This window comes from Oncorhynchus gorbuscha, linkage group LG20, assembly GCF_021184085.1.
Source record: "Oncorhynchus gorbuscha isolate QuinsamMale2020 ecotype Even-year linkage group LG20, OgorEven_v1.0, whole genome shotgun sequence".
In the NCBI taxonomy this organism is placed as follows: Eukaryota; Metazoa; Chordata; class Actinopteri; order Salmoniformes; family Salmonidae; genus Oncorhynchus; species Oncorhynchus gorbuscha.
Window position 1 is genome coordinate 14,022,935 of NC_060192.1, and position 13,604 is coordinate 14,036,538.

The following is a 13,604-nucleotide window of genomic DNA, read 5'->3' on the forward strand; positions in this document are numbered from 1 at the left end:
GGTGTATATGAACCGATTTTAATACGATGTCATGTTACTAAAACACTATCAGTTCCACTTTAAGTGCCATTGAACAAGGTATGGTAGTAGGTGCCAGGCACACCAGTTTGTATCAAAAACTGAAATGTTGCTGGGTTTTTCACGCTCAACAGTTTACTGTGTGTATCACAAATGGTCCACCACGTAAAGGACATCCAGCCAATCTGACACAACAGTGGGAAGCATTGGAGTCAACATGGACCAGCATCCCCGTGGAACGCTTTCGACACCTTGTAGAGTCCATGGCCCGACGAATTGGAAGTTCTTCATGTTTTCTACTCTCAGTGTATGTGGATAGGATTTCAAAGAAACATCTTCAGGGATTTTTCCAGTGTGGCTTGCGCCTGAGACCGTTGCTGTCCACTTTCCTGTGGTGCTGAACTTCCAAACGAGTCGCTGTCTGTTTCAATGTTGCTGAATCTCCAAATTACCCATCACTCCATTGTTTAAGTTGTAAAATATGTATGTAAAATGTAAAATACTTTGAAACAGGTATAGTTTCAAATCATGTTTAACATTGTAGGTAATGTTGTTCTCGAATAATATAGCTAATGGCTGAAAGACTATGTCATATACCATACATTTCTCAGTCTAAATCTTTCATATTAGTCTCTCATGTCCACTGTTGTTTTATTTTCTTAATTAATCTATCTTCATTGTATATTTGCCGAGAAATGTATGAATATATATATATATATATATATATATATATATATATATATATATATATATATATATATATATATATATATATATATATATATATATATATATATATATATATTTTTTTTAATCTTTCTCACTTTTTATTATTTTATTTATGTACAGTATGTAAAGCACTGTGAAGTGCAATTTTCTTTGTTAAGAAATGTGCTTTGCAAATAAAGTTTAATTTGATAAATCAACTCTAATCAAGTGCTATTTGCATGTGATGGCATAGGATTGCATTGTTCATATTATTGTTGGTGGCCTATTCTTAGATGACATGCATGTATTACCTACCGATTGTGACTTTAAATATCTGTAGAGGACAGCCTGTGGATGTTTATGTGGCTTTGTATATATTCTATGCTGCAAAAGATAATGAAGGATGCAATCTCATCCCCATGAAAGCAGATGAGGAAGTTGAATATCGTGTGCATATTGTGGTGAGAAACCTACTGTATATACAAAAGTGAACGTACAGGACAGGAAAATTGCATAAAGCAGGGGTGTCAAACTCATTCCACTGAGGGCCGAGTGTCTGCAGGTTTTTGTTTTTTCCTTTAAATCAAGACGTAGACAAGCAGGTGAGGGGAGTTCCTTAGTGACCTTAATTCATTAATCAAGTACAAGGGTGGAGCGAAAACCCGCAGACACTCAGCCGTCCGTGGAATGAGTTTGACGTGTCATAAAGGAACAAGAGACCATATTTTGTATTTCAGTACGACATTTATTGAGCAAATGCTGCTGGGAAATCATTCATGATGAGTAAAGACATGGGATTGCAAACTGTAGCACCTCATGTATGTTCGGTATTTAAATTCAAGTCCATCCTATGCATACAATAATGTATGTGTGCGCATTTACAGATTTATTTTCAATTGCACTCGTAAACATAATAGACACTGATACAAAGCATGTTTAAGGCTAGGAGTTTCTTCAAGGTTATTTATGCGTTAATTGCTTTGGGTTCTGTATGTTCATGATCATGAGTTCATTGCACCATCGTCATTCTCTTTCTTCACTGTATTGTATTGTAGTCGATTGTATTTTTTTGGCTCAATTGGTATCGTCACATAATAAGTAAGCTTACTTCTGAAGTGGACCCTCCCACCTGGCCCCCCAAAAATTAATTTGAATGAAGATACATTTCTATCACTCTCCCATCCATCCATCCATACATACATGTTAGAGAGGGGACTCCCTCCCTGAGCTAGCATGCAGACGCCCCCACCCACTCGTGTGAACTGCAGATAGAAAGAAAGAGAATTAATCATCTGTCCCATTCCCAAATTTTCCTGACCACATCTGCAGAAAAGCTCATTTATAGCTTCACTCAACATGCATTTTAGAAATTTTAGCTTAGTCACATCATATGGCTTCTCTCTTTGCTTTTCTGTATGTTTGAGAGTGGTTATCTTTATTACATCGCTCTAGCTGTATGATTGCTTGTCGTCGTGTCCTCCTCCCTGACCCTCCTGGGAGGATTGGTTGGAGCGCAGTCACTCGGTTTCGGTCACCACCTTGACGGACTTGGAAGAGTGTTTTCCATCGTCTTGCTGGACACCATCTTCTCCTGAATCATATCCTCAGTCTCCTTCACAGTCTCGGTGACAGTGACTGATTTAATGACATGCTTGGCTCCATCCTCTCCAGTGGTGATGGTCTCCACCGTTTTGGTGATGACCACCTTCTGGCTGGGGTCATCTTTCTGGTTGGGGTCATCTTTCTGGTTGGGGTCATCTTTGGTGGGGCTCTCGTCCACTCCATTTGAGATCACATCCGTCTCCTCTTTCTTCCCATCGTCCTTTTTGTCCTCTGGGACACCCTTCTCCACTTCTCCGCTCAAAGCTGCATCTTTCTTTTCTACCTTCTCTTCCTCTGAATCACCCTTTTTATCTACTTTCTCTTCTGCATCCTTGGGGGCCTCTGACTTGGGAGCTTCTGGTTTGGGAGCCTCATCCTTAGGGGACTCTGCTTTAGGGGATCCTAATTTGGGGGATTCAGATTTGGGGGACCCTGCAGGTTTGGGGGATTCAGATTTGGGGGAACCAGCAGGTTTGGGGGATTCAGATTTGGGGGATCCTGCAGGTTTGGGGGTTTCAGATTTGGGGGAGCCAGGTTTTGGGGATTCAGATTTAGGGGAACCAGCTTTGGGGGATTCATGTTTGGGGGATCCAGCTTTTGGTGATTCAGACTTAGGGGACCCAGCTTTAGGGGATTCAGCTTTCAGGGAGTCTGGCTTGGAGACCTTTGGGGCCTCAGATTTCTGGACCTCAGCTTTTGAGACCTCACTCTTGGGGGTATCTGTTTTGGGAGACTCTGTCTTGGCTACATCTGCCTCATCTGTTTTGTCATCTTTCTCATCCTTTCCTTTATTATCTTTCTCATCCGTATCATCTCCATTTTTGGATCCTTTGTCACTACTTGCAACTTCCTCTTTATCACCACCCTCCTCTTCTCCCTCTCCATCTGCTGTCTCTTCTTCTCCTCCACTTCCTTCCTTCTCTCCAGCCTTCTCTTTGTCAGGAGAGACCTTTGATTCTGGGGCTGTCTCCTCTCCCTCTTCCCTTCCTTCTCCCTCATCACCACCTTCTGCATCATCTCCCTTCTCACCCTCACCCTTTCCTTCTTTCTCACCCTCTTCCTCTTTTTCTCCCTCCTCAGCACCCTCTCCTTCATCTTCTTCTTCATCGCCACCGTTTTTGTCCTCCTCTTCCTCCTCAGCAGGGGCGCTGGAGCTCACTTGGGATTCAGTGGAGGCTACAACCTCTTCTGAGTCACCCTCTCCCTCTTCTCCATGTCCCACTGCTTCTTCTCCTTCCTCTTCTCCCTTATTCTCGCCTTCCTCTTCTCTGTCATCTGTTACCTCTGCCTCCAGTGCGGCAGACAGCTCCTGGGCAATCTCTTCCAGGGCCTCGTCCATTTCAGACTTCTCATCCTCCACCCTGGTCTCCTCAATGATCTCCTCTACAAACTTGTGCTGGACCTTCAGTTTGGGAGGCCCAGACTTGGACTTCTTAGAGGAGGTGACAGCTTGGCGGTAAGGGAAAGTGCTAAAGTGGGTCTCCTCACCTTCTAGGAGTTTCCTGCAAAAACAATAGAAAATAAGATATAGTATAGTGTAGGCCTAATATAAAAGTTAGGGTTGATATATACTGAAAAAATATATAAATGCATCATGCAACAATTTCAAAGATCTTACAGTTCATAAAAGGAAATCAGTCAATTTAAATGAATGAATTATGCTCTAATCTATGGATTTCACTTGACTGGGCAGGGGTGCAGCCATCGGTGGGTCTGGGAGGTCAAAGGCCCACACGCTTGGCAGCTGGGCCCACCCACAAAAGGGCTTTATTACAGACAGAAATACTCTTCAGCACCACTAAACCACCCCACCACCCCTCAGATGATCACGCAGATGAAGAAATTGGATGTGGAGGTCCTGGGCTGGCGTGGTTACACGTGGTCTGCGGTTGTAAGGCCGTTTCGACGTACTGCCAAATTCTCTAAAGCGATGTTGGAGGCAGCTTATGATAGAGAAATGAACATATCTGGCATCAGCTCTGGTGGACATTCCTGCAGTCATCATACCATTTGCATGCTCCCTCAAACCTTGAGACATCTGTGGCATTGTGTTTTGTGATAAAACTGCACCTTTTCAAGTGGCCTTTTATTGTCACCAGCACAAGGTGCACCTATTTAATGATCACGCTGTTTATTCAGCTTCTTGATATGCCACACCTGTCAGGTGGATGGATTATGTTGGCAAAGGAGAAATACTCACTAACAAATGTAAACAAATGTATCTACAACATTTTTGAGAAATAAGCTTTTTGTTCATGTGGAACATTTCTGGGATTTTTTGTTTCAGCTCATGAAACATGGGACCAACACTTTAAATGTTGCCTTTATATATAAATACAATGTTTTTGTTCCATAATGAGTACAATTTTTGTTTCCTCCTGTTTTCTTTTAAAATATTTGTTTTACTCAATGATAGGCCTAATTCAAACACTACCGTCGCACTGTACCTGTATGCAGCAATCTCGATGTCAAGGGCCATCTTGACATTGAGCAGGTCCTGGTACTCGCGCAGATGACGCGCCATCTCCCACTTCGTGCCCTTGAGCTCATTATCCAGCTGGTGGATGGTCTCCTGCAGAAAACAAGACCAAGAGACATTAGCTGGTTAGGAGCTGTTATTACCTAGGCCTATGTGGAACTTTGAAAAAATACATGGTTATCTTTTTTTTTTGGTGCAGGGAAGATATGTCTCCAAAAGGACAGAACCCTCTGGAAGAAATATGAAAACGGGGAAAAAATATATATATACAATTTCGTATTTTGTTCGTAGTAATTTAGGCTTTATCACAAGCACATTTAAACGTGTGTAAATTTACAACACATTAAAGCACTTTGAGATTTCATTACACTGTCGTTGCAATAACAATTGAAAGTGTGAAGTCACCCTGTCTCCTTGTAAAAGGGCAAATCAATTGATATGTTGGAGACCGTTCTGCGCAAAAGGTTAGGCTATTATTGTTCTGTGAAATAATTTATTCTGACGCAGTGTACACTGTTTCAAGGGCAGCCTCTTCACACTTGTTCAACAGTCCTCCTCGAAATCTGTGTGGGGTGAGGCAAGGACACAGCCAATGAACGCATCGACCCGCGTCTCTGACTCAGCAAAAAAAAAAAACCTTTGCTGCATTATGTCTCCCCTCAATTAAGAACCCTATAATGTCCTTACTTTCACCAATTGTCGCAGCGTATAAGTAGCCTAATGCTTCAACAAGGATGGGCGATGTAAAAGCTGTGCCCATAAGATGTCAGCATTGTGCCATTTATCTTAAAGCAAATGCGCAGACACCACCATTGCGCAGAGCTTATATAGCTAGATAAAACACATCTATCTATATTAACACAATATATAATATAATATGTATATGTTTCATTCTCAAAGTAGGGAACTCTCCTTATCGGTAGACCTATATTAAAAATAAGAATTAAAAACCTCAAAGGAATCGTGATAATATCCTCACACGACTCTGGCACAATTTGATAGCCTATATGATAAACGAAACACATCTGATAATATGATTTAGCCAACTCTCTCCATTACATTGCTTCTCTACTTACACAGAATACAACTTTATAGAACACTTCACCATTAAGCCTGTTGCTGTGGGTTTCTGTATGAAAACAATGCCAACAGCGGGTCTCATCATACCTGCAGGCTGGACAGGTCGTTGTTGTGTCGGTCCTCGATGTCATTCAGCTGCCTTTCCAGTGACTCCCTGGTTCCCCGGACCGATTCTAATTCCACGGTCTTGGACTGGAGCTGGCGGCGGTAGTCTGCAATCTCATCACGGGCGGACTTTATTGCATCTTTGTTTTGTTCCGCAGCATCAGTGAGCTTGGAATAGCGGCACATGAACCAGTCTTCCACCTGCTGCAGGTTCTGGTTGGAGTGGCCCTCGAGCTGGGTGCGGATCTCCCGGAGCGCCTCGGTGATGTCCGTCTTCTGGAAGTCTTTCCTCTCCATGGTCACCTGAGACGCCTGCACCTGGGCAAACAGCTCGCTCACCTCTTCCTCGTGGTTGTTACGGATAAAGGCAATCTCATCCTGCAGTGACTGGACTTTCTTCTCCAACTCCGACTTCACTAACTCAGAGTCGTTCATATCTTTTTTGAGCGCCCGGATGATCCCTTCCGTCTCATCCCTGATGCGAGCTTCCTCATCGAAGCGGTCCCTAATTCTCTGGATGTCCTCCTCGATGTGGTCTGTGTCGAGCTGGATCTGCGCCTTATCGTGGTGGATCTGCTCCAGCATGGAGCGCAGCTCCTGGAGCTCCTGGTCGTATAAATCGCCTAGCTGGGACTGCGACACCTGCTTCTGCCGCAGCGCCTGGATCTCCTCCTCAATCTGGCTGTTCTGCTGCTCCAGATAGTGCACCTTATCGATGTAACCGGCGAAGCGGTCGTTTAACCCCTGGAGCTGCTCTTTTTCATTGGAACGCTTGTAGTCTCCGTTAGTTTGACTGAAATCAACGCTGTCGGCGGAGCTGAGGAGTGTGGAGCTGTACGCTCTGGCTACAGGCATATTGACGCTCCTCTTGTAGGGCTTGTTAGGGCTTGACCGGGACCAGGACTGAGAGCGGAACCCGCTGGAGGGGGTGCCGGAGGAGCGGCCGTAGCTTGTCCTACTATCCATGCTTCTCCTGAATGGACTCCCTACGGTGTCCACCGGGTGGTAACTCATCCGGCCAGACAAGGGGGTGCGTGTGCAAATGGAAGGGAAGGTGTGCGAGGTGAAGTAGTGGGGTGGGTGCGTGTGTGTGTGCAGGTGCGGGGTGGATGGCGCTCACAGCATTCTTAGCCTCGCCGGCTGTCCTTTATATACGGCACAATCTCTAAAAAGGCAAGTAGGAGCTGTTTTTACTGGCTCGTTGATCTAAGGGGGAGGGCCATGTCTCAACCAACCCCTCAGACCTTTCAAGAAACACCACGTGGAAGTGTGAGGGTTCGTGGGTGGCGGGGGGGGGATTATCATTAGGATGATTCCAGAACTGGAATCATTCATTCGAAACCATGCAGATGCTGAGTCATTCATTAGGATAGCCTATGCGTTCAGGTATTTATCAGTTGTCGCTTGTCACCGAGTGAATATATAACTTTCTCGCAATATTGAACATTGGAGTGAGAAAGGAAATTATACATACATCTCTGCATTTGCTCATTCGAACAACCAATGTGCAGCATTTCTATGCATGGAGATGTGACTTATGGAGGAGTTCAATTTCCCATGTTAATTCTTATGTTCCCTATTGTTAGTCAGCAAAAAAGGTTACACCAGAAATGATCAATTTACCAATGTAATTCAGAACGAGACCAATATCAGCACCTTGGAAAGAGACAGTCCGCCAGACGCTAGTCATTCGTTTAGCGCTAGCAGCACCATGGTCAGCGACTTAAAGCAGCAAAACACAATTCCCGTATTTATAAGACGGGAAAAGTGTTCATACATTTTCTTTCAACTCGAAAGTATTGTAGAATGGTCGATCCTTAAATTAATTTAATGAGTATTTCATCTTTGCCAACGAACATGTATAAAGCCGACCCTAATTTGTTAGTACTGATGTTATGTGTTTGTGCTAAATCTTCAATATAGGTGATCGATTACTTCTTGACATCAAATCTCCCGATGCCAGAGGGATTACCATCAGTGACATACCGATGACGTATTAACTGAGACCACCATAAGGGCATAAGGGTTCAATCAACAAGGCTACATCATGCATGAATCATCTGTTAGCACTTGCTAGTTTCAGGAAATTATGAAGCATTAAGTTCACCTTGGACAAATTTGCTCTCTTGTGCTCTTTTTGAGACATCTCTAATCAAAACATTTCTGTAGTGATGAAAATGCATCCAGATTGTACACTGTAAAAATCGAAAGTCTCAAAACACCATGATTGTGTAATGAAACCATGAAAAGTAGTGTGCCTAAACTGAGATCTGGTGTTTGGAGGGTGTTTGACTGTATGTAAACACAATGTAAGTGTTTTAATAGACAGCATGTGTTTTAAAACAGAAATCAAGTCCTCTGTAACACTCACAGTGGTACTTCAACCTGAATATTGGTGTTTTGAAGAGAGTGTTGTGAAAACACTTTTTGGCGTTTCAGTATGTCAAAACACAAAAACAGTTTCTCATACAATTAATGGTCTAGAAATGCAAATGGTTTATAGCCTAAATACTTGATTGATGGTAAGGGCCTATAGATAATATTTTTTTTGTGGAATTCCATTTTTATTTGTTCAATGCTTTATTTAGACAGATTAGAAACGAGGTAAAATGGTGCATTTCAATGGCATTTTACCAGCTCAACCAGGTAGCCACACTGTAAGAAATGATTCTGGGGTGAATGTAAATTGACCAAAAAAACAAACAAAAAAACATACACTTAAGAAAAAGGAATTCAAGTCTTGCAGTGCCTTTGGCTAGTGGTAACACATCCGGCTTAGACATGTCACCCCTCTCCCCACCGAAGACCGGGGTTAAATTCCCTGCTCCAACCCTTCCATCTGTTTCTCCCACCTATCTGTATCCCTGCTCTCTTTTCAGAACTGTCTCAATAAAGTGTCAAAATTAACCCAAAATATATATTTTTTAAATGTACGCAAGTCCTTTCTTTCATTGATTTGTTCATTTAATTTTACGTAAATAATTTTCGGAAAAAATCCAACCTAATATGTTGATTCAAATGTAAATATATTTCATGAAGATAACCAAAGAGAAAGAACATTTAGTGATTGAACTCACTGGAAGTCTTTTGTTTAATCATCTTGCCACAATGACTCTGTTTTTAGAGGATTGTGGATAATTAAAAAAATGTTGTATGCAAAAGAAAGAAAATGATATTTCTATATTAGTATTAAGCTTGTTGAGCCATGAGGTGCAATGGATCATGATGAATGGATATCAAAACTGTCAGGCAAAGTTAAATTCAACGAGGACAGCACCCATTCCCACATTCATGATTGTCAATGGAAGAGTCAAATGCAGAATCCTCAATACTTGCAGTTAAACCTCAAGTTACTGATGGAGGTTTGAACACTGCTTGAAAATGCCTGCCGAAACGATGACCAAATGACCAAATACATGACACAAGGTTAAAACATTAAGACACCAGAAAAACTGATCTTATTCTGCGCTAGACAGTAAATCAAAGCCTCATAATGGTGTTTAGAAGCTTTAGAGTGATGAAACGGCAACAAAAGAGAAGGGATCTCATTCTGCACAATTGATTTATTTAACCTTTATTTAACTAGGCTAAACAGGATACGAAACACCAAAATAGTGGGGACTTTTCACAGTCCCAAAATCCAGATCAAATTCAAGAAAGCATACTGTATTATATAGAGCCCTTATTCCATGGAAATTCCATTTCGTATTGCTCAAATAAACAGCAAACCTGGTTAAAAAAAACAGATAAAGCAACACCTCTCCCCTATTTGACCTAGAGAGTGTATGTGCGTATGCATGATATGTAGGCTACGTGTGCCTTTAAAAAAAATGTATGTCCTTGAGCTGTTTTTGTCTATTGGTGTTCTGCATTATGTCATTCTGTATTAGATTTCATCTTTTGTGTGGACCCCAGGAAGAGTAGCTGCTGCTTTTGTAACAGCTAATGGGGATCCTAATAAAACACCAAATACCAAACCTTTTCTGTTAGTGCTCCCAATCCCTGGCAAGGTGTTACACAACACTTGATAAAGTGGTGTTACAACACACCAGGTAATGTTTCAAAACATTTCAGGATGATGTGTTTCACTACTCCAGCAAAGGTTAAGGTTTCGTCTCCTTCAAGTTGTTGGCAGCTCATTTGCCACTAGTTTGAGTGTTGTTACAAAGCACCTCATTTTAAACGGTGTAACATTGTTTCTATAATATAATGTCTCCCCCGTGGCTCAGAATCTTATCTGGCCATCTGAATGGGTGCTCCCTGCACAGTAACACTCATGAGTATGGGTGGCTCAGCCTGACAGATTGGTGACTACTGCCTATATCTGGTGGTCCTTGAGATGATTTTCAATCATCTGCAAGGTTTCAGACAGAGCTAGTTTCCTTTGGGAGATAAGATGTCTGGTGGATTCTGGAGCAGACTGCTAACTGTATTTTCACAGATGCATAATACAATCCAGAAACGATTCTTTACAATCTTTGACTAGTCATGCAAGATAGCTGGCATACTTGAACTCACTCATTTTGTTATCCCACCAAAGTTCTGTAATTATATTTAGCCCACCCATGAGCTGTGGTTTTATATCACTTCTGCAGCCTCAGAAGGACTGTAACTGTCATGCAGGTGAAAGAGGACCCAAAAGCGACTTAACAGAAACAGAGTTTATTTAAGTCCAAACAGGGAATAACAGAAATCCTCTAGTCTGTAGAGGGGAATAACTGGAGAAGCGGCCACAGACTGCAGGTCGCTTCGGGTAGGCGCAGGCCGTAGTAGACAGAGACACCTGCTCACACGCAGCATCTGATGAAGGCAAAAAAACACGACAGGACAGGGCGATACACAATCACAGCAAAAACACGACAGGACAGGGCGAAACGCAATCACAGCATGGTGAATACTAAACAAGGAACCGACGGGACAGGAACGGAACACAAAGGAATAAATAGGGACTCTAATCAGGGGAAAGGATCGGGAACAGGTGTGGGAAGACTAAATGATGATTAGGGGAATAGGAACAGCTGGGAGCAGGAACGGAACGATAGAGAGAAGAGAGAGCGAGAGAGTGAGAGAGGGAGGGGGAGAGAGAGGGATAGAAGGAGGGAAAGAACCAAATAAGACCAGCAGAGGGAAACGAATAGAATGGGGAGCACAGGGACAAGACATGATAATAAATGACAAACATGACAGTAACTCTATCTGTCTAACTCTAACAATGATGGGAAACACCAACTGCTCTGTACTCACAATTTAAAGAGGGCTTATCTCTTCCTAGCATCATTTTTTCTTCTTCTCTGAGAGCTTAACGAATTGGAAGAAAAGTACTTTTGTGAATAGAGTCATTACACGTTTGAATTTTCAGCATGTTAACATTAGACCCTCCCCCCCATTGGATTTTACATTGAATCTGAGCATAATGAGAAGCAATTGGACTGCACTTAGAGTCCTGAATATGAGTACAATCAGTATACAATATCATCTAGCAGTTTCTCTTTAGGACAATATTTCACTTTGATTAATATGCTTTCGCTAAGAGATACAGAATATAATGCATACGTTAGTCTTTGGGTTGTGGCTGAGATCCCATGGGACGGAGAGGCTGCTATCTTCTCCCTGCATTGAGATGTTTTCTCTAAGGAGTGAAGCTGCAGTGTTGTTTGCCAGATCTGATTGGCTGCAGTCTGCTGTCATTCTTATTGATCCCCCATCAATCATGCTCTAATCCTTTCAGAGGTAACAGAGGTCACTGCAAACCCTGTAGCTGCAACTGCTGCAGCTAATGCAACAAAATGGCTGTCTCAGGTTTTGGCCAATAGGTTGCCTTAGATGGACATATTTCATCGAATGAAAACTGGCGAGGCTATTTTTGACAAATGACAAGGCTATTTTTGCCCCCCAGGACATTATTACCCACACAAATGAAAATCAATGAGATTTGAATTGTATTTTTCACCTTTAACATTATTTGTTTTATATCACAAGCATAAGAGGGGAGAATAAGTTATTCCCATTTCTGAGATAGAATTAGACTCTTCCCATTAATCACCCATCTGTATTCTGTTATCTCACTCATTGTTTTTCCATCGCAACAGCTAGCTCTGCAGAGCGAACCCTAATGCGTTTGAGAGCTCAGACAGTTTTAGATTGTGTTTGTACCAGAGAGTGAGAGAGAGAGAAGGGGACAGACAGAGAGAGAGAGAGAGAGAGAGAGAGAGAGAGAGGGAGGGACAAGGAGAGAAAAAACAGAGGTAGTTACTGTGAATCTCCGAGCAGAATGTGTGTACTAGAGGTTACTTGGGTGATTATACTTGTATAAAGCACTAACTCACTTTCTCCGTGCTGATCCTTCAGTGTCCTAGACCACTGGCCTCTGCTCATTGCCCCTCTCTCTCTCTCTGCTTTCCTGCTGGCCTCAGCCTTTTAAACATGTAAATCACCACACAAGTACAATAGGCCAGCCACTCAGCCTTCAAGGTGCTTTTGGCTGGCACAGCTAGGGGTGGTGTGATGCATGGAGGGGGTAGAGAAAAGGGGTGTTGTTTATATTCAGTCTGGGGGCTCGGCTCCAACGCACTGCAGAAGGCTTGGAGTGCTTTCAAGTGACACTGCAGCAGAAGCAGGCTGTGAACAGAGAGCAAGCAGCCAAGCCCAGCCCAGGCTACAGAGCAGAGCTCTCCCTGCTAGCTCCCAATGACGTCCTGCACCCCCCTGCAACACCCTGGCCACCATCACCGCAGACTCAGCTTTAAACAGGAAGGAGACCCGCCCCAGACCTGATATAGGTTCACTCAGATTAAAGTCTTATCTGTTCTTTTAACTTATCGAATTAGATTTTATTAAATAAGATAAGTATATCAATAAAGTTATGTTCAGGAGCATCTTCTTGACACCCAACAGGATATTACAAACTCAGTTCCCCTCTCTTGTTCTATTATGTATGTCTCTACACATTATTTAATGCATGAGCGCCTACATTAAATCAAAGACAGTTGAGAGCGCCACAAGAGATCCCTCTGGCCAAAGATAGGAAAGGTAGGCAGAAGAGAGGTCATTGGATATAGAGGTAATCAATACAAGTACTGGGGTGATTAATCTGATACTTATTGGAGCTAATAGGGCGTGGCAGAGGAACAGAGATGTAAATAAGTAGATCCAGAAAACACAGTTTGGCAAATCACACCACCATGCAAGGAAATACAAGTCTCTGGCTAGCACACTGCATCATCAACTAGATGCAAATGAACCCAATGTATGATCTATAGACTGTTATGTTTTACCTTTATTTAACTAGGCAAGTCAGTTAAGAACACCTTTTTATTTTCAATGACAGCATGGGAACAGTGGGATAACTGCCTTGTTCAGGGGCAGAATGAAAGATGTTTACTTTGTCAGCTCAGAGATTTCACCTAGCAACTTTTGGTTACTGGCCCAACACTCTAAACACTCTAGGCTACCTGCCGCCCTGTGTCCTACCATAACATACAAGTTATTTTATTGTGTTAATTTATTGTGTTACTTTATATAATTTTTTACTTTAGTTTATTTGGTAAATATTTTCTTAACTCTTTCTTGAACTGCACTGTTGGTTAAGGGCTTGTAAAGTAATCATTTCATG

The 13,604-nt window shown here is 42.4% G+C and overlaps 1 protein-coding gene across 1 annotated transcript; it reads right to left on the reverse strand.

Annotated features, from left to right (window-relative positions):
* Positions 1 to 1,450: 1,450 nt before the first annotated feature.
* nefma (neurofilament medium chain a) lies at positions 1,451 to 7,105 on the reverse strand. Its single transcript, XM_046316699.1, has 3 exons — positions 5,975 to 7,105; positions 4,776 to 4,900; positions 1,451 to 3,830 (listed from the first exon to the last, which is right to left on the reverse strand). The coding sequence occupies exons 1-3, from the start codon at positions 7,004 to 7,006 to the stop codon at positions 2,258 to 2,260; spliced, it is 2,730 nt and encodes a 909-aa protein (XP_046172655.1). The 5' UTR covers positions 7,007 to 7,105; the 3' UTR covers positions 1,451 to 2,257.
* Between the last annotated feature and the right edge of the window lie 6,499 nt (positions 7,106 to 13,604).

Coding starts and splice junctions, on each gene's coding strand:
- nefma (XM_046316699.1), bottom strand. CDS start 7,006: ATGAGTTACCACCCGGTGGACACCGTAGGGAGTCCATTCAGGAGAAGC. Junction 4,901..5,974: donor ACGACCTGTCCAGCCTGCAG/GTATGATGAGAC, acceptor TGTTTTCTGCAG/GAGACCATCCACCAGCTGGA. Junction 3,831..4,775: donor ATCGAGATTGCTGCATACAG/GTACAGTGCGAC, acceptor TTGTTTTTGCAG/GAAACTCCTAGAAGGTGAGG.